The 20739-nt window shown below is 46.7% G+C and overlaps 1 protein-coding gene across 1 annotated transcript in view; it reads right to left on the bottom strand.

Moving 5' to 3' along the window:
- Positions 1-20739, bottom strand: part of CEP112 (centrosomal protein 112) — a 464588-nt gene that overhangs the window by 237552 nt on the left and 206297 nt on the right. Inside the window, exon 19 of the mRNA XM_054976905.1 lies at positions 16844-16951. Within this exon, the coding sequence (XP_054832880.1) occupies positions 16844-16951 (108 nt within the window). The remainder of the gene's footprint in view (positions 1-16843; positions 16952-20739) is intronic.

Raw genomic sequence — 20739 nt, 5'->3', positions numbered from 1 at the left:
CTCAAGGCCGGGCAGCTTCCCAGACTCGGGAGAGATTACAGCAGGAATCAACAACCACGTCCCGTTCTCAGTTTCCCACCCCAGTGACAGAATCACAGACGGAATCATTACAACAACATCGCTTCAGCGGCAAGAGTATTAAATATGGCAGGGGATCCCGAGCACCTGACAAGAGGTTTGAGGAGAAAAAGCAGGTAAGAAGAAAGCAAAGGATTAGATTACCAATCTTTGCATGATTCTGCACGAGGTTGCCATCTGAGGTGGTTTCCAGACATTATTGCGACTGATCGCCTTCAGACCCACATAAATTGATAGGTTTGGGGTTCCAGGAAGGGTGCTAGTCAAGGCCACCTGGGGGCCCAATAAAGGAAATTGTGGTAAATATCCAAGAAAATATTCACGAAAAAGTCCGGGGGAAAAACTCATGGCAGCTGCCAAGCAAGGGGCAGAGTGGCTGAGCAACAAAGCTCAGGAGACACATCAGAGTGCAGTCTTAAAATCAGATTACTGTGCATGGCTTGGAATTATGATAGCAACTTTTCATGTAGGGGTCAGAAAATAAACAAAGGTTTGAGCTTCCTTGGACAAAAAGAGGCAGGGGGAGCTTGGATAAAGTCAGAAACAAGGCTCCCCGCTGAAATGGAGGGCGTGGGGGGGGGGTTAAGGTAGGGAAAGGAGAGGAGGAAGGGAAAGGGCATAGAAGGTATCAGTTTGCGAAGTAAAATTAATTAAGTTGGATACTGAAGTCACAGGATGTCCTTTTGTTAAACAAAAGCTAAGGGAAGACACAGTATTGTGACAAAAAACACCCTGATTAGGTGTAGACACTTCGAGCCAAGCTACAAGTGACGAATGACACTTGAACGGCAAGTGAACAGACTCAGTGTATTCCTCCCTGTTCACTTGCACTCCACTTGCACTCCACTTGATCACAGACACACCCCTCCACAGTTTCACTGCCACAGTGGTGACTTAACCTACCCCCTGCCTGCTCAGCAACAGCAACAAACTGACAATAAGAGGAAAAACTCCACCCGAGACCAAGACTATTAACACAATGTGTCTTTCACAAATTTATATAATTCAAAGTGCAAGTGCTATGGGTGCATATTCAAGTGGAATATGATTATCATAAACGCATTACAAGCTTATTATCGTAACGACTAGAAGATGGTGCTGTGCCAATCATATATATTTCTTTTTTTCTTTTTTCACAGGGTTTATCAGTCAGCTTCCAGCAAACCACAGGAAACCAGCAGTGATGGCCTTGGTGTATATGTAAGCTGTAGTCCAATCCTGAAAATTGGCCAACGGGCTTACTAGCTAATTATTCCACCTGTTTGGGGGGTCTTCTTCATGCGACATATATTTAAATTCTAAAATGCACGATTCAAGAAATCATATGGATATTGGGCATGGATTATTGTATGAATATGGTGACAGCAGCAAGAGTACTATACACAACAAATTGAAAAACAGACATATGTCCTAATGTATCAGAGTGGATAGATAAGATTTATGAATATGCATCAATGGCCAAATTAACTACTTATCTACATAATAGACCAACAGCCGAATTTTGGGGGAAATGGAAGGATTTCTTTGACTACTTTGGCAGACATTAACATTAATTAAAGTAACAGTATAAAGTTAAGATAAAAAATGGGGAAATGATCAATCAAAAAGTTGATATTATAGTGTGTACAAGTATAAATAACCAATGAGGCTTTGCTCTTTGTTTTGACGCCAACTTTAATTAAGTTTTCAAAGCCTATGTAATAGTAAGGCCAAGAACGGGAGCCTTTACATGATTAAAACCAGGGGGAAGAATTCATGCAAGTAGAGGGGAACGGGATGGAGCGAGGGAGTATGCAATCCCATGGCATGCTTCCATAACCATGATTAAGAGACAGTGGCTAGTTACTGTGGCTCAGGCCTTAAACTTTAAAGGAAGTTGTTATTTAAAAGCCGAAAAGACAACATTCTTTTCAAGGCAAAGCACTGAAATTATTTCATCTTCAGAGTAAGTTAATAGAACGTATTTTCCAGTAAGTATATATCGGGCTTTTTTTCTGGGAAAAGAGGTGGTGGAACTCAGTGGGTTGCCAGCACAGGGGGCAACTCCTGGCAGGAGGTAGTGCCCCTGGTACCACATGCGCATGTGCAAAGTATATGCACATTCCCAGGACCGCACAATGACATCACTTTGGGTCAGCTGGAACAAAGGGGGATTTTTTAAAAAGTTTAAATCACCCTCGGTGAAAATGGTCACATGGCCGGTGGCCCTGCCCCCTGATCTGCCAGCAGCGCGGAGGGTATCTAAACTACCCTCTGTTTGGAGATCAGGGGGCGGGGCCACCAGCCATGTGACCATTTTCAAGAGGTGCCGGAACTCCGTTCCACCGCATCCCACCTGAAAAAAAGCCCTGAGTATAAATATATATATATATATATACACACACCAGTGCCAAATCAATAGTGCCAAATCAATCGTTATTTACTGATCTTTATTCAAAGTCCTGCTCGTGAAAAGGTTTCCCTTCTCATAAGAGGGCAAGCAGTCATGAATACTGGGACTCTTGATACTCTTTCAGTTATACCTGCAGCTTAGAATAGCATCAAATTATACCCTAGGGATCCTTAGGCATAAGGTTAGGATCTAGCAGCCTCCAGGATTTCTGAAATGCTGCTCAGGTAAGCCTTACCCTCACATATCTACAGCTCCTAATGAAAGTGCTTTCAGCCAACACCATCCACAAGTATTTTACATGTACATTAAGACTCCCAGCCCCCCCCCCACACACACTCATACCACAAGCGGCATTATCTGCTGAAGGTCCTTGAAGCGTGACCTAGACACTGAAATAATTTCAAAGGCAGGAAAAACCGCTGCCTTCTCTGTAGTGTCCAATACCTTTGAAGTATCTAAGGCAGCTGCTCCTGGCAGATAGGAACTCTGTGTTTCTTTAATAAATAAATAAATACACATACCACACACACTTTGTTCTACTTGCAGCTGGTAGATTTGAAATTCCAAATAAAATCTTTTTAAAAAAAATAACAGATCTTTTCTATTAAAAGGACCCTTCGTGGATACTTCAAAAGAAAACAAGTCTGCAGAAGCTGAATGCAAGTGTAAGCTGTGCAGCTGGTACCAACCAGGGCCTTGTTTCTAGCCTATTAACAGATTTGTACTATAATGGAAAACTATGTAGATCTCTATGTAGATGTGAAAAAGAAGTAAAGGAATGATATATTGTAGATCAGTGCAGACAAAAAAAATTTCTGATTTTCGTTAAAACATCCAGGAGCAATCCTACAACTTCCCATGATGTCACTTCCGGTTTTCACCGTGAGATCAGCATGATGCCACTGTGAGCCCGCTTCCTCTCACCAGTGCTTACAGCACCAGGAGGCAACAAACTGGGCTCCCAGGTCTCTTGCATCGCAATGGAGATCCCCGTACCAGATTACGGGAATAATGAAGGAATCGCCTGTTTTTTAGACCCAAGCTTCCATTTTGAAAAGGCCTTCAAGTCGGCTTTCAACACTAATTTATGAAGGGTTTCTTACTGTAAAGTCATAATCACTATGGAATTTTCTTATTTTAAATGTGCTTCCTCCAAATAGGCAGGAAGGCATTTCAGAACTATCAGGCTGACCCCTCCTCACCTAGTTAGGAGGCAGGTCCAGTTTTTTAATTGTCTTCTTCACTTATTCACACAAGTTCACTCATGTTTATTGTCTTAGCCATAGGCCATAACAATTCAAACAGTAAAAAAAAAAGAGCACAGCCATATCACAATTGAATAAAACGGGCAATAAAATTAGTGACTTACAGTGAGTCCCAAGCTCAGTCTAATCTTCCTTGCCGCTAACGCAAATAAAGCCACTCTGTTGGAAACATAGGGATCTACGTCCGAAAGTAAAAATATAAGCAAGTCCAGTTCAGAGATACCGTGACACCATGGAATAATAGGAATAAAAAACCTTTGTCTGGGAGCTTCGTGCCATGGGCACCTCGGAATGTAGCGTACCACATCATCCACTTCTCCCATGTCACAGAGGCAAAACCTAGAGGGGGCAGGGATACCAAGAAAACGGCCAGTACAGATCATTGAGGGCGTAGATTGGCATCTTAAAGAAGTGAAAGCCGTTCTTAATTCCAGGGTGACTGATTTCTCCAGATAGGAGGACCTACAGTGATCACTTTTAAAGTACTTAAATAAGGGTGCCGTAAGACCCATCCCTTCAATTCTCGTACTTGGTTTTTACTACTCAGTAGGTCATCAGGGATTAATTGTCTTCTTAGGTGGAGGGATTCCATTCTACCCCCAGAACTGACTGGTATAGCAGGAAACCCACGAGCATATAGGTCCAGAAAATCAGCAGCAAGAGAGGAAAACTCCCTGCCTATACTTCTGAAAACCAACTGATCAATGTTTTCCACAGGAATAAAACAAAAGGCAAATAGATAAGGGTCACATTCCCAGAGGTTCTTACTTACCTACATGCAACTAATATCCATAAGGATGGCAACATATTCATCTGAAGTCAAGTGGTAGATTGAATGCCTTTCTACAAAGAAAGCAGGGCCTTCAGGACATGCCCTGCCAAAGTACTGCTTCCATAAGAGGAGCTTCAGGTGAAGTCAGGAGGCCCTAACATGGTAAAACCTTTTCTCTGCTGAAAGCTGTGCTTCTTAGAGCTTCCTAGGATCCAGGGCCCTAAAGCAACCAGAGGTACAGAGAAACTCCATCTTGTATCAAACCAATTAACCATGGCCTATGAGCAGTCAACTGCTCCTCCTGATAAGAAAGTCAATTTCTCATGGAACAGCTGTCGCTCACCCCAAATATTTTATTTATTTTTATTTTATTTGGATTTCTATTCCGCCCTCCCCACAAAGGGCTCAGGGCGGATTACAACATATTAAAACACATCAATTTATACAGTTAAAAACCACAAACAGATTAATAAAAAACATAGTATATTATAACATATTTCAAATATAAAAATATAAATATATATATTCAGATATATATTTAGATATATATTTATCTAGGTCTTTGTTTTTGGATGAATGTTATCCCCTCACACATCCAGGCCGAAGTGTGCCTCTTGTCGAGGTATACCTCTTGCCTAAAATTAAATGATATAATAATAGAAAGCTTATTAGATGCCTAGGATCTCAAGAGCGCGCACATACTCTAATCAGGGCTGACTAGAGTAACCTGGAACAGCAGGGCTGACCCTGGCTTTGCCATGGTGAGGGATGTGCCCAGTCAGCCTGACCTTGATGCATGGCCTAGTCTGGCTTCACTGGGGCATCAGTTATATGGCCAGCCTCACCAGGCCTTGCCAAGGAACCCATGCCTGGGAGCTTTGCTCATGGCTGGAGGGACATGCTCTCCCTCCCTCCTTCAGGGGGCGAGGCAAGGGGGGGGTCTTGTCCCAGAGCTGTTTTCCCCTTCCCAATCAGCCCCTGTTCCACTAGTTCAGCCATGGTCCTTTTTGACGTTCAGAGTGCCATTTAGGAAACATGCTTTCAAAGCCAAGGTGATTTGGTGCTTTGGACACCAATTCCTCTGCTTCAAGAATGAGATCAGTGTTTCTATGCACCTTCTTTTTGTCTCTTATCTATCAACATTGGCTCCAAGTGTTCTCCCAAATAACTTTTTTGCCTGAGACCCCTGATAAATGTTTCTGTTTTGGAGCCATATATTACATCTGCTCATCATGTTAGCTACCATGCTTCTGGTATCTGGCTGTGTAGCACCCACAAAGGAATCTGTCAGGTAAGCGACTGATACTGAAATGTCTTTAGCTCATACTGGACAGACTTGGGCACTTTGGGGTTTGATGAGGAAAACGACTCTGGTAAACATCGAATTAGAAGTTGAGGCAATAGAATGAGGTTGCTGTTGCATCAAAATGCTAGTTCCGGGCTGTTTCTACTGTTTTGTTGCATGAGCCCTTGTTTCCCACCCCCCTCTTCACCCTCCAACAGGAGGAGGAATGTAAAATAAAGCCACTACCCCGAAATCTATTGAGGTGACCTTTAAGAGACCTCACTCAAATGAGTCATCTTTCTTCGGCCCAGCTTAGGCCATTCTGTTTTCACTATCCTGTTGAATGATTGCGGAAAAGAAACTGTGGTTTCATTCATCCGTGGGGGATACACTAACCTCAATTTATAAGCGGAGGAACTGGTATCTCCTCTTGCCAACCTTTCTCCTCTGATAACTGCAGGGAGCAGAACACTGTGGCAAGCAACCAGAGGAACCCTTGGAAAAGGGGCCCTGCATCCATGTTTGGCTGCTCCTGTTGCCTTGCATCATGTTGTTTGTGGGTAGCTCCATATCTTCCTATCTGGGGATGGAGAAACCCTAAATATCCTTGTTCTGACAACGGAGATCTTAACTTTTAGATTACTAGGCTACAAGATAGCTAAGAGTATTAGACTCCTGGACATCGGAGCAGTCAGAGGATGCTACTGAATTACCTTGCATTGTTCATGAGTGCAGTACATTTTACGGAGGTTGAAATGAGATCTACTTGGTGAGGGTTTCCTAAAACAGGGTTAACATACCTGTAACTTATGTTCATCGAGTTCTTCTGTGCTGACACACATGGGGACTGCGCAGGCGCAGGCCAGCCGCCGGAGAATTTTCTAGAGCTTCCATGGCTCCGAAGGGGCCGTTTGTCGCGCGCCTCAGCGACCGTTTTCCCGCCCAAACGGTCACGTGATCCTCCAGCGACCAACGGCCCCTTCCCTCAGTTCTCCCTTGCCGCCGCTTGACCAACACACTTCAGCCATAACACCTTAAAAACACCAATATCCGTTACAGCCATCACAGTATTGTGCATTGGAGTTCACAGCGGGGTAGGAGGGAGGGTTGTGTGTCAGCACAGAAGAACTCGATGAACATAAGTTACAGGTATGTTAACCCTGTTTTCATCTTCGTTCTTCTGTGCCTCCACACATGGGAGTGTACCAAGCTTCACACAATAAGGAAGGCGGGGGTGAAGTCCAACACAATTTTATTGAACAAACAAGAACAACAACAAATAGATATGCATATACACATCTTTGTAAAAAAACTGTGTAAGGACACATAAATACTCAATATTTACATATATACACCCCAAGGTACATATATACACTTTTTCACTCAAGGGTACCCAGCAGGTACACCAAGAAAGCCATCCCAAAACTCCCTCAGGAAAAAAGGGAGTGTAAGACAGCCTTGGCCACAGATACATCTTGCTCCGCATTGACATCAACGGCGTAATGCCTGACAAAGGTGTCTGCAGAGGACCATGTGGCGGCTTTACAAATGTTAACCAGGGGCACCCCCCTGAGGAGTGCCGAAGAGGATGCTTGGGACCGCGTGGAGTGGGCTCTGACATGAAGCGGGCAAGCCACCCCTGCCAGGGAATAGGCCTTGCTAATGGCCGCCACAATCCACCTAGACAGGGTCTGTGAGGAAGCCCTGTTACCCTTGTCCTTGGCCCCAAAACATACAAACAGGTGAGGACAGGTGTGGAATTCCTTTGTCCTATCCAGGTAATAGGCTAGGGCCCTCTTCAAGTCTAGGGAATGAAGGGCCTTTTCCCCCTTAGAGGAAGGTTGAGGAAAGAATGCAGGCAGTGAGATATCCTGCGAGAGGTGGAAGGCGGACACCACCTTGGGCAGGAACCCGAGGCAGGGACGCAGGACCACCTTGTTGGGATGAAACACAAGAAAGGGAGGGTCAGACCGCAGCGCAGACAGCTCACTGACCCTTCTGGCCGATGTGACGGCCACCAAGAACACCACCTTATAGGATAGCATATCCAAGGGGCAGGTAGCCATTGGTTCAAATGGAGGCAACATGAGACGTGAGAGCACCAAGGACAGTGACCACTGAGGCACTGGCGCCGACACAGGTGGGTAAAGATTGTACATGCCCTTTAGGAACTGGCGGGATTGTGGGTGAGAAAACACCGTAGCACCCTCAACTCGGGTGTGAGCAGCTGATATCGCTGCCAGGTGGACCTTGAGGGAGGAAACCTTCAAGCCCAGGCCACGCAATTGGCACAAATACTCGAACACAACCCCCAAGGGACTGCTGTCAGGCACCACTCCTCTGGCAAGTGCCCAGAGCTCAAACCTGCGCCACTTGGCCGCATAAGCGCGCCTAGTGGATGGCCGACGAGCATTCAGGAGGACCCTCTGTACCTCGTCAGTAAAGCCTATCGGGGAGGAACGATCCGCCAAGCCGTTAGGTGCAGCTTCCTGGGATCGTGGTGGACTAGGCTCCCGTTTAGGAGAAGGTCTTGCCGAGGGGGCAGACTCACATACGTCCGTTGGGACATCCGCAGGAGCTTCGGGAACCAAACCTGCCGTGGCCAGAAGGGGGCCACCAGGATGCAGTCCGTCCCGTCCTCCTCTATCTTGCACAGGACCCTGGGAATCAAGGGGAATGGAGGAAACATGTAGTGCAAGCCCTGCGTCCACGTAAACTGGAAGGCATCCCCAATAGAGAGGGGGTCGCTCCCTGCCCTGGAACAGAACGTGTGGGCCTTGGTGGTCGCCGCAGTGGCGAACACGTCTATCACTGGATGACCCCACATCCGGAAGATCGGCCCAACGCACTCTACGTTCAGTTCCCACTCGTGGTCCAGTAAAGGGACCCTGCTGAGGGCATCTGCCCGGGCATTGTCTGACCCAGCCACGTGTATAGCACGGAGCGACACGCCGTTCTTGATAGCCCACTGCCAAGTGAGTGTGGCTTCCCGGCACAGGGCCATGGACACTGTGCCCCCCTGCTGATTCACGTAGTACATGGCAGTCGTGTTGTCCGTCTGCACCAACACCTGACGATTTCTCAGCAGTGCTGTAAGAGACACAAGTGCGAAACGAATGGCCCTTAGTTCAAGCACATTGATATGGAGGGTCTTTTCCCTCTCAGACCAGACATCCTGCACAGACACATCACCACAGTAAGCCCCCCATCCCAACAGAGAGGCATCAGTGGTAACCGTGATGTCATGGTGCTGATACCCAAAAGGGGTCCCTCTAAACAAGTTGTCATCAGACAGCCACCAGTCCAAGGAGGAGAGGATGACCCTCGGGATAGAGAATTTGAGGGACGGAGGGTGCAGCAGAGCATCGTACCTCCGCACAAACCAGTTCTGGAGAGGGCGCATACGCAGCCTAGCGAAAGGCACCACAGAGGTGGTCGCTGCCATATGCCCTAGTAAGCACTGGATAGTGCGCACAGACTGGAATCGGTTCCTTTTAAACATGGACACCAGACCCTTTAGGGACCGAGCCCTCTCCAAGGGAAGCAGAGCCTTACCCTCCACAGAGTCTAACATTGCACCAATGTAGGACACTTTGCATCTGGGCACCAGCTTGGATTTCTCCAAGTTCACCAGGAGCCCCAGGCGTTGGCAAGTGCTAAGTACCAAGCCAATGTGCTGCACTAGCCTAGACTCCGATTCAGCCACGGTGAGCCAGTCATCGAGGTACGGAAAGATGGTACAGCCTTCTTCCCGTAGGAAGGAAAGCACAGGGGCCACACATTTAGTGAACACTCGTGGGGCAGTGGACAGGCCAAAGGGGAGCACCTTATACCGGAAAACCCTTTGCCGGTAAACAAAGCTCAGGTATTTCCTGTGCTCCTTCCGTATGCCCACGTGAAAGTATGCGTCTTTTAAGTCAAGAACCGCAAACCAATCCCCCTGTTTCAGCAAGGCGATCACAGCCGCCAACGTAACCATTTTGAATTTGGTCACCTTGAGGAAGGCATTAAGGCCCCTCAGATCTAAGATGGGACGTAAGCCCCCATCCTTCTTAGGGACCAGGAAGAACCTAGAGAAGAATCCCTTTACAGAGTCCTCATAGGGCAATTCTTCCACAGCACCCTTGGCCAAGAGCGACACGATCTCCGCATCCAGCTCGGCCATAGTGTTATTGACAGCTGTCAGGGGTGAACTGCATCTAGGCAGCTCAACAAACTCCAGCCCGTATCCCAGTTCAACAATCGTTAAGACCCATGAGTCAGATGTTATCGACTCCCACTCAGAGAGGAGTGGACTCAGTCTGTCCGAAAAGTTCGGGGATACGGCTGGCGCGACCCGTCAGTACTGCCTCCCGGCGCCCTGCTGATCTTTCTGCTGGGCCGGTTGCTGTGCCGGACGAGGCTTGAAGGGCCGACGCCTCCTCTGCTGATGTGCGGGAGGGTAAGGCCGCTGCTGGTAGGCAGGATACTGTTGGTAGCCCGGCCGCTGCTGTTGGTATCTGCCCTGGTAGTGGTAAGGGCCGGACCGGGGAGCGTACCGTGGCCTGGAGGAGGGCTTGTCCGCAGGAGCCAGCCCCAAGGACCGCGCCGTCTGCCTGTCCTCTTTTTTCTTTTTCAGGGTCTCGTCGGTCGATTTGGAGAACAGCGAGTCCCCTTCAAAGGGCATGCTCTCCACCCTGGAACGCACCTCCTGGGACAGGGCCGTAGACCGCAACCAGGAGTGGCACCTGAGGACCACCGCCGAAGCCATTCCCCGAGCAGCAGTGTCGGCAGCATGGCTCCCAGCATTCATTTGCTGTTTAGACAGCCGGACAGCCTCTGTCTGCAACAGGGAGACGACAGCCCTCTGCTCAGGTGGGAGGTCTCGAGTGTAGGATGCCAACTTTTCCCAGAGGTACAGTTGGTACCCTGCCATGATGGTCTGGTAGTTGGCAATCCTCAGACCCAGCGAAGCCACAATGTACTGGCGCCTGCCCATGGCATCAAGCTTCTTGCCCTCTTTATCGGCAGGCACCGAGGAGTGACCCGATCGTCGGGGGTTGAACTCCTCTGTGACCAAGGAGGAAGGTGGAGGGTGCTTCACCAACGCCGGCCAGGTGCCCTGCTTGATCTTGTAAAGCTGCTCGATGCGCTTGGATGTTGGAGGTTGATCACAGGGCACCTGCCACACCTTCTCCACAATCTCCTCAATACCCTCGAGCATGGGGAAGCCAACGGACGCCGGATTATCCCCATAGATACGCTTGAGGAGCTTGTCCTTGGTCTGGGGGGCTGCTGAAGAGATATCCATCTCGAGAGCCTTGGCCATCCTTGCCATCTGGTCGGCGTAGATGCGGAGGTCCTCGAATGGCGAGTCCGCAGATGGCACTAGCTCCTCAGCTGGCGACGGTTCGGACCAGGACTCCGACTGGTAGCCAAAACTCCCCACTTCCTCCTCATCGGAACCGAGCTCGGATTCCTGAGCCCGGAGTGGAGGGGGAGCCCACGCCGACCTCGATGTCGAAGGCCTCGGCTCCGACACGGAGAAGCCCGCAGGTGCCCCCTCCCATTGGCAACGGTATGGCGAGGGGAGGTAGGAAGCCTGTCGATGCCGGGACGCAGTGGACCGGACAGATCGGACACTGTCCCCGGAACCATGCCGCTCACGACCGACCGGAGGTGGAGACGGACGGACAGGCGACGGACGGCTCCGACGAGGAGACGGGCTCGGTCCCAGCCTCGGCGACCGAAGGGCAGGCGATGGTCGGCTCCGACGGTGCGGGCTCGGCTCCGGCCCCGACGAGAACTCTGCGGGCACCGTCTCGAAGGCCATCGGATCCGGCACCGGCACGGAGATGCCTTCTGGCTCAGGGGAGCCCAGATGAGGGGAAGGCGTGTGAGGAAGCATGATGACCTCCTCCTGAGGAGCGGGACGCGGCGACCGATGATGCTTGGTCTTCTTCTTCTTCTTCGCCGGTTCCGAAGAAGACCTCGGAACCGACGCGCTCCTCGCCTTCGAAGGGGACCTCGGCCTCGACCTCTTAGGCTTCATCGGAACCGATCCGGACGTCGGTTCCGACCGGGGACTCGGTACCAGGATCCTCGGTTCCGACGTAGGTCTCGGATCCGACCTGGTAGATGACGCGCTACGGGGCGGCCGCACCGGTCCCTGCGCTGGAGAGGCCGCTCTCGACGCCGAGGTACTCGGGGGACGCGGTTTCGACCCCGACCTCGCGGAGGCCACTGAGCCAGCTCTTGAATGCCGTTCGGCAGAGGGGCTAGGGCCGGCCTTGGGGGAGGGCAACGGAGCGCCTCCAGACATGACCTTCTGCCACAGGGAGGAGTTCAGTCGGGCCTTGCGCTCCTGCCGGGCCTTGCTGGTGAAGCCCTGGCAAATCTTACAGGCCGACACGTTATGGGTCTCCCCCAAACAAAACAGGCACAGTTCATGGCCATCGGTCTTGGCCATTTTCGTGTGGCATTGGAGGCAATGCTTGAAGAGAGCCTTTGAGGCCATCTTCAGGGGCACGCGAAAGGAAGGTCAAAAACAGTCCGAGTCAAATTACCGAGTCCACAACAAAGTCCAAAACGAGATCCGAAGAATAGTCGAGGTCACGAAGTCCGAAGTCAAAAGCCAAGCAATCAGTCAGAATAAAGCACGAAGCACAAAAAAGCACAGAGCAACGAAGCTCACGTTCTCTCCAAGCGGCGGCAAGAAGAGAACTGAGGGAAGGGGCCGTTGGTCGCTGGAGGATCACGTGACCGTTTGGGCGGGAAAACGGTCGCTGAGGCGCGCGACAAACGGCCCCTTCGGAGCCATGGAAGCTCTAGAAAATTCTCCGGCGGCTGGCCTGCGCCTGCGCAGTCCCCATGTGTGGAGGCACAGAAGAACGAAGATGAACTTTTTGTTACACATTTCAACGAGTACTGTACTAAGAAGCATAAGAGTTGCTAAATCCTTTCACCCTGGCTAAGAGCTGTGAGCAAGCTTGGTTTCCTGAGAAATCTGGCTAGACATACATAGGAAGGATGGATGAGGGGATTCCCTATACATTTCACCTGAAGCCCATTCCCTTGTCTTTTTTGGGTTCCACATCTCCCTAGAATACATTTAGAAAGCACTGGACCACCAGAAAATAGAGAGCTCTAGAGCTCTCCTGGAACCTGCTTCCATGCTACTGGAAGTAGGAGAAGACCCCTACTGCCCTGGCCCCATAAATGAATGGGATGGAACAACCTAAAGGTTCTTGAATCACCTCCTGTTTACTAGGAAGAACAATACTAATCTGTTCATTCGGTCCCATGGCCACTTATTCTTATTAAAAGCACAAAGGAACACTAACTCTGATGCCCTAAATGAAAACAATTACGGTGCTAGGCAAAGAATTCCAAAGCTGAGGGTGGCCACAGAAATGACCACAATCTACCGACAGCAAGTGTCTGAACAGCCAGCACGTACGTTTTCTAAATAAATAAATAATCTTCATACATCTGGCTGGTTGCTGTTGAAAACAGAATGCCCGGTGAGATGGACCTTGGTACAGTCCAACAGGTCAGCTGTGTGTCTAGAATTTATTTATTTATTTATTTCTTACTTACTTACTTAATTTGTGCCCTGCCTTTCTCCCCAATGGGGGCCCAATATGGCTCACACCAGTCTCCTCTCCTCCACTTTATCTTCACAACAGGTAGGCTGAGAGAGTGTGACTGGGGCCTATGGTCAGCAAGTTTCCATGGGAGAGTGGAGAGATACAAGCCAAGATCACTGACAATCAATCGGGAATATTGTATCTGGATAAGGCCATCATGGTCATCTTTGAAAAGAGAAACGATTCAAACTGCTTGAAGAAATGGGATTTTATTTTAGCACTGAACATCTAGGGAGTTTCATTTAGCTATGCTGATCTTACTAGATATAAAAAGCAGCATGTGTATCACCTTAAGCTCCCAGGAGGAAGAGCATGAGAAAAATGTGACAAATTAAAAGTCAGCACCAAGCAAAATGTTATCTCATATGACATAAGCTTCTTGACTAAATTGGACTAAAGCTTGTTGAAGCCCATGCTAATTCGGCGACAGAAAGGACTGTAGGGGCTAGCCTGGCAATAACTTGCCCTGCCAAAATGTAAACAACAAGGTAAATTTCTGGAAACGTTCAGGTTTCCAAAAACCTCTCCATGTACCATAATTATTCTGTACAAACAGCAGTGTCAAGTATATGCATCTCTCTCTCTTTTATATAAATCATATATTCCTGAACAGTAATCAAACATTCCAGGCTGTATATTTCAAAGTACAGGCTTTGGCATCGTAACCTTATTACACACCCTGAGGCATGCTACATGATACACTGCTTCTTATGTCTTACTGCTCATTTATAACAACAAACTTTCATCAATATTGTGGAATGTACTTATTCACCTTTAAGACATGACAGTATTAAAAAACAAAGGTTAAAAACTGCACACTGTGATTGTAAGTAAAAGTAATTAAAGCTAGTTGGTACTACTAAAAAAGACATCTAGAACGAATAAGTGAGCCTGCATAGAGACTACAAGGAAGAAAAATAATATTCAGGAGAGACTATCCATGAAGTAACCTTGTAAGTTTGTTGCCAGAAAAGATGGAACTGTGATAATGAACCGGTAGACAAAAGTTTTAAAGGAGACACATGAAATCAAAGCAGTGATGAGAAAAGAAAACTCTTACAGAAGACTTTTTTTTAAAAAATGTTTGATGTTTCTGTGAATATTCTTGCTGCGGAAGAGTACATGTCAGTCCAAAAAATACGAGCACCTGAGTTTTTAAAAATCTAAATGCGATAACTAACCAGGAAAAAAGGAGTACGTGTCAAGTTACGGTCATCTTTCCCGATCAGGGGTCATTTTGCAGAAAAAGAGTTGGAGGAACTCATTAGCATAACTCATTAGCATATGCCACACCCCTTGACAGCACCAGAAGTGTGTCATTGGCATAACTGATTTGCATATGCCCCACCCCCTGACATCACGTATCCTGGCTGTTTTGGACCCAATCCTGGCCATTCAAGGCTGAAATTGGGCCGAAAATGGCAAAAAGGGGCTGAAAATGGCCAAAAATGGGGCCCAAAATGGTCAGGATCGGGCCACTGCTGAGTGGGAGAGTGATCCACCACATGTCAGAGGCCCGATCCAGGCCATTTTGGCCCCAATCCAGGCTGAAACAGACCCAAAATGGCTGAGTCAGGAGGGCTGGGCCACCTGACCTCTTTGGGGGACTGCCGGAACTGCATTCCTGCGCATTCTCCCTCAAAATAAGCCCTGGTCCCGATGCTTTTGTCTTTGTTGACCAGACCACTGGAAAGAAAGGGCGAATTTCTTATTGAGGAATCAAGGACTGAGAATTCTTGGTAGGAAGCTGCCTTCATGCACCTCTAAGTAAAATCACTAAAGACTTTTATTTTAAACGTGAAGACAGGGGAATTGAGGTGTTCTTGAAAGAATATCCCCACCCCACGGCTCTAATTATGGTGTTTTCTATTGCTCAAAAGCTTGGTTTTGGTATTGTAAAGGCTATTTATCTTGCAGAATTGGTGGTGCTGAATGAAAAATAAGAAAGTTCATCAAGGGCAACCCGGATGAGCAAGCAAATCCAAGGACCATCAATCAACCTTGTAGTGCCATGTAGTGCCAATTGTACCATCCCCTACACCAAGTTATGCCTACACTGCTTGTTAAGAAACTTCGGAACTTATCTGGCATTAAACTGCTGAACCAGATGTTGATATAGCTTTATCAATGAACAATGCAACAACAGATGCAGACTAACATAGCACGAGAATTGTCTATAAATATTACATCAAACATGAAAGAAGCTGTTAAGATCTACAAATGATACTGTAGTCCTTAAGCTAATTAGAGCCAAGCCACAAGTGACGCCTGACACAGGTTGGACACTTGTCAGCTTCCCTCAAGTTTTGATGGGAAATGTAGGCGTCCTGGTTTTACAGCTTGGCTCTCCATTACAGCTGCAAGACCAGGATGCCAACATTTCCCATCAAAACTTGAGGGAAGCTACAAGTGTCCAACCTGTGTCAGGCATCACTTGTGGCTTGGCTCTTAATTTCATTTAAAATGGAAATATAATGAAAAAAGACAGCTACAGAGAGTGCCCTATAAGGTCCTACTATGAGATAAAGAGCCCTCCATCTTTCACACTTTCACCCACTCTTCTTCTGGCCGGTTCCAGGTACTGTCAATGAAAGGATAGGGCAACCTGGTATTTAGATGAAAGGAGGTAGATTTTAACTCAATTTATCAAAGGACGTCTGGAAGAGCTGAGGCACAGCATTATGCACCACACGTAAGTTGACAAAGGAAGCAAATTACTGAATTTCCATTTGTAGAAAGAGGTGATAATGCAATTAAAGGCGGCACTGGAAACAAAAGTGAACAAGGGCAGAATACCTAGTTAAGATTTCAGTTAGCAAACTACGTGTAGCCTTCACCTCAATTTGCTTTCAGTCGATGCAAACAGCCATGCTTGAAGGTCACTATTCCAAGATCCCAGTTGCTCAGCGCCTCTGCTTGTGTGGAGGCTCTGAGCCAGAAGACTTCTGCCATTATCTGCTACACTGCCCACTCTATACATTCCCTAGAAAGAAATTACTAAACCCAATCCTAGCCAGTTTAGGCTCCTGACAAGACAATGAAAACATCGTTGCCGTATTAGCAGATGTGGACCCGGAGACCTCATATAAGGTCGCTCTTTTTGCCCTTACAGCAGGGAAAATTCGTGAGAAGGTCATGACAGTACAGGGCTGTCAATAGGCTGCAAGCATAATAATGTAACTCTTACAGTGCTTTATTCGGCTTGCATTGTATATTTTATCTGTATCGTCGCTTATATTTTTGCTACTGTGTTATCGTTTGCAATGGCCTTTGGCCCAATGCAATAAATCTTGAACTTGAAAAAGTGAACAGCTCCCAAATTTATTGGTAAAAAAAAGAGGACATAAAATAAGCAAATTAGACCAATCTATGTTGCAAATGTAAATGCTAGGAACGTTTATTATAAAAAGTAAACTAGCTGACCTGTTGTTCATATCTTTGCTTGAGTTCTTCCAATTGCCAGGAGAATTCTTTAGACTGCTTTTCACGAAGAGATTTTGATCTGCTTAGATCTGCTTCCACCTTTCCCATCTAGATAGTAAAACAGAATATTTAATATATTATATCAGTCATTGCAAAATATTCAGGCCCTGCTTTATTGGAACGTGCTTTATTGCCATCATATACATAAAAATATTTTACAGTTGCAATAATGGATATTCTTTAATATGATTCAACATCACCTTAATGTGACAAAAAATACCAGCAATGCACAGCCAATTAAACAGTTTTAAACTGTTGTTTGAATTAGCCAAGAATGTACTCCCTTGTCAAGTGGGACGGCTAGCTATTGTTAGGAGAGAATTTTAAAAACCAATGAATATGGGAAGCTGAATTGATTGGGAACTTCTTTTCAGAAGGGTCTCCTTGTTTGTGACCTGCTTATCTTTGTAGTAAGATATTTTTATGGACTCATGTAATTGCTCTCCTTGAATTATCTATGTAACTAGAATGGATGGTACACATTTTATTGACTTAGTCAATTTTTAAAATGTAACATATATGCTTTAATAGAAGATTAAAAAGGTATCACCCAGGGCTCATTTGGAGGGGGAAACACACCAGAATGCTGTTCCAGCAGTTCCCCCAACAGGTCACTGTCAGGTGGCCCCGGCCACCTGACTTTTGGCCATTTTGGGCCGTTTTGGACTCAACTGGGGCTGAAACAGCCTGGATTGGGTCGGTTCAGGAAAAGAGGGAGGCTCAGTTCTGGGACCTTGTGTCCTTTGGAACACATAGACGACCCCCACCACCAGAGGTGGATGCCCAAATTTCAGCAAAAGACTGGCATGTACACTTCAGCTAAGTATTCAGGGCCTCCTCAATTTTCAAATCTCCAGAATGAGGTACCCAAGCAGATACCTCCCACTGATCTCTCTACCCTGCCACAATGGCCCCCAGTTACTGAGACTGAGATCAAAGGACTTATTTCCTCACTTGCCTCTGGCAAGTCCCCCGGTGAGGATCTGATTCCCCCCGAGATGTTTAAGTCCATCCCTGATTGGTGGGCTCCCATCTTAGCTAAGTTACTCACCTGGGTAAATTCAACAAGAGTCTTCCCCTCAGGGTGGAAACTGAGTATAGTAGTTCCAGTGTTTAAAAGGGGAAGTAAAGCAGATCCCCAGAATTACCGTCCAATAAGCTTGCTGGACATAGCTGCTAAGTTGTATAGCAAATCTCTACTATGTAAGCTGGAGGATTGGGAAGCCTCCAACCAGGTCATCTATCCTGAGCAAGCTGGCTTCCGCAAAGGGCATTGTAACATCAACCATTGTCAAACCCTCTACCAACTAGCATCCCAAAGTATCAAGGGCCCTACTAAATCTCTGTATGCAGCCTTTGTGGACTTACCAGCTGCTTTTGACTCCATTGACAGAGAACGCCTCTGGATGAAGCTAGCTGCTTCAAACATAGATAGGCGGCTATTGTTTTTTTCAGTGGGAATTCTACTCCAACATCTTTGCAAAAAACAGGGTGGGCACCACAGGCTCTTTATCAGAGGCAATACCAATTCTGAGAGGGGTAAAGCAGGGATATGTCTCTCTGCTTTTTAACCTATATTTAAATGATATTATCCTGATGTTATCCAGCCCTGAGTTTGTCCTCCCCCCACCCCCTTTAGGATCTCAGAAAATATCAGTTCTTTTATATGCTGATGATATGGTCCTGGTCTCTCTTACCCATGTTGGCCTGAAAAGGCTTTTACATACACTTGGTGACTTTTGCAAAGAAGAGGCCTTAAGCATCAATTACGCCAAGACAAAAGTCTAGGTTTTTAGGGAAAGACCTTGTAGGTACAAGTGGACCATAGATGGAACCACCATAGAACAATGCAGCACTTTTAAATACCTGGGGATTACCTTTAGCAAAACTCTGTCTTGGAGGGAGCATTTGGCAATAACCAAATGTACAGTTCTTAGATCAATCAGTGCCATTCTGAAATTTTACTATTCAAAAGGAGGTTTTCTAATAAACCCGGCACTGAAAATATATTTGAGCAAGGCTATTCCTCAGCTCCTTTATGGTGTAGAGGTCTGGGGTTGGAAAGATTATATATCACAGCTTTGGAATCTATCCAAAACTATTTCTTAAGGAGAATTCTAGCTTTACCAAAAGGCTCTCCAGCAGCTCTTATGAGAGCAGAGCTTGGCTTGCCCTCAGTCAGAGCCCATGTACATTTAACCCTGCTCAGATTCTGGAGGAAGGAGAGTAACGATAATACCAACCTATTACACAGGTTATGTTATGAAATTATGCATAAAAACGAGGCTGTACAACTAGCAAGCTATAATATCCTTCGATGTCACTCCATCTGTGACGACTCTCTGGGTGTTCCGGTTGCGGGCCTTAACTTTCGGGAATGGTTGTTCCACTGTGACGCCGTAACGGACAGGCAGGCAATCTTCTATTCGAAATTCTCTCCATGTTTTAAACTTTTCAAGAAGGATCATGTTAGAGTGTGCTATTTGGTCAACATCCTCCCTCACAACCTCAGAACAGCCTTTACCTCAGTTCGGTTCCAAACTACGCCCACAGCGCTGCTAGCTGGGCGTTATGCCAAAACACCGCAAGCCCTCCGCTACTGTTTTTGTGGTGCTCACGTTGTGGTGGATTTACCACATTATCTACTATCCTGCCCACTCTATGCAGAGCCAAGGAACAAATTCCTAGAAGAGTTTTTAATTGGTTTAAACTCCTCTTCAGACTCTGAGAAGTTGTTTTTTCTCTTGTCTGTGGTAGGGTAGGAGCTTTTGTGAGTCGCAGCTGATTTCTTCACTCACAAAAGCTCATACCCCACCACAAATTTTGTTAGTCATATACATGCTACTGGACTCTTGCTCTTTTCTACTGTAGGTTTTTATGAGAAACTTCCCTGTGTATGTATGTTCTGCCTTTAGTTTGCAGCTTCTTTCAGGGGGAGTTGCACTTGCAGCCTTGGGCTGTTGCATTGGAGCAATCTGTAAAAACCATTCCATTTTCACATGTGTTGTATCACTGCGTAGTTTAATCAGTTACTTCCCCTAAAGCCCACCAGCAAATCATACCTTGCATATATGTCTGCCCTTTGATTGTTTACCTGCTTTCCATCATTTGACTGATTGTTTTGATTGGCTACGGTGTTCTTCCTTCCTTTTTTGAATTAAGGATAGGAGCTAAAATATTCAGCAGAGCTACGATCATAGCTGATCTCAGGACTAAGGGGATGTTGCTTTGGAAGGTTATTCTCAAGGTTCTTCAAAGCAGCGTTACACTGTTTTGTTGTGCTGTTCTGTTCATCAGGAAGCATGTTGCTGTATTTATACTCCTTAGGTCAAGATCAAATTTATTATTATTGAGACCAAATTTCATTCGCAGAATGTTAGTGAGTGTGCGCAGAGGGAGTAATGGTTATTACTGAAACACCATAAATCATCAATACAAAGAAATGCATTCTGATTCATGAATTGTTACTCATGAACTTTTGAATATACCCAGTGCTTTTTTTAAAAAAAGGTACTAGTACTCATGCATACACTTGCACAGATTTCCACCAATTCCCCACTGAGGACTTGGGAGAGCCCCCAAATGGTGCTGGTACGCAGTACCAGTGAGTGCCACCACAAAAAAGCCGTGAACAGACCAGTTACTGTGCTGGGCCATTACTGGCAGGTGTCCTTTTCATTGGTTTCTTCGGAGAGCATATTAGGCAGGATGGGTTATAACAAGGTTTATAACAAGCATTATAACGAGGGTTATGAGAAGCACCCTGAAGCTTCTCCTCACCCTAGACTGATAACAATTTCCCTTTTTTCTCCAGGAGACCCCAAGTACTTCCACAG

The sequence above is a fragment of the Eublepharis macularius genome, chromosome 4 (genome assembly GCF_028583425.1).
Source record: "Eublepharis macularius isolate TG4126 chromosome 4, MPM_Emac_v1.0, whole genome shotgun sequence".
Lineage (NCBI taxonomy): Eukaryota > Metazoa > Chordata > Lepidosauria > Squamata > Eublepharidae > Eublepharis > Eublepharis macularius.
The sequence above is the reverse complement of the archived record's forward strand: the minus strand, read 5'-3'. Positions and strand labels throughout refer to the sequence as shown.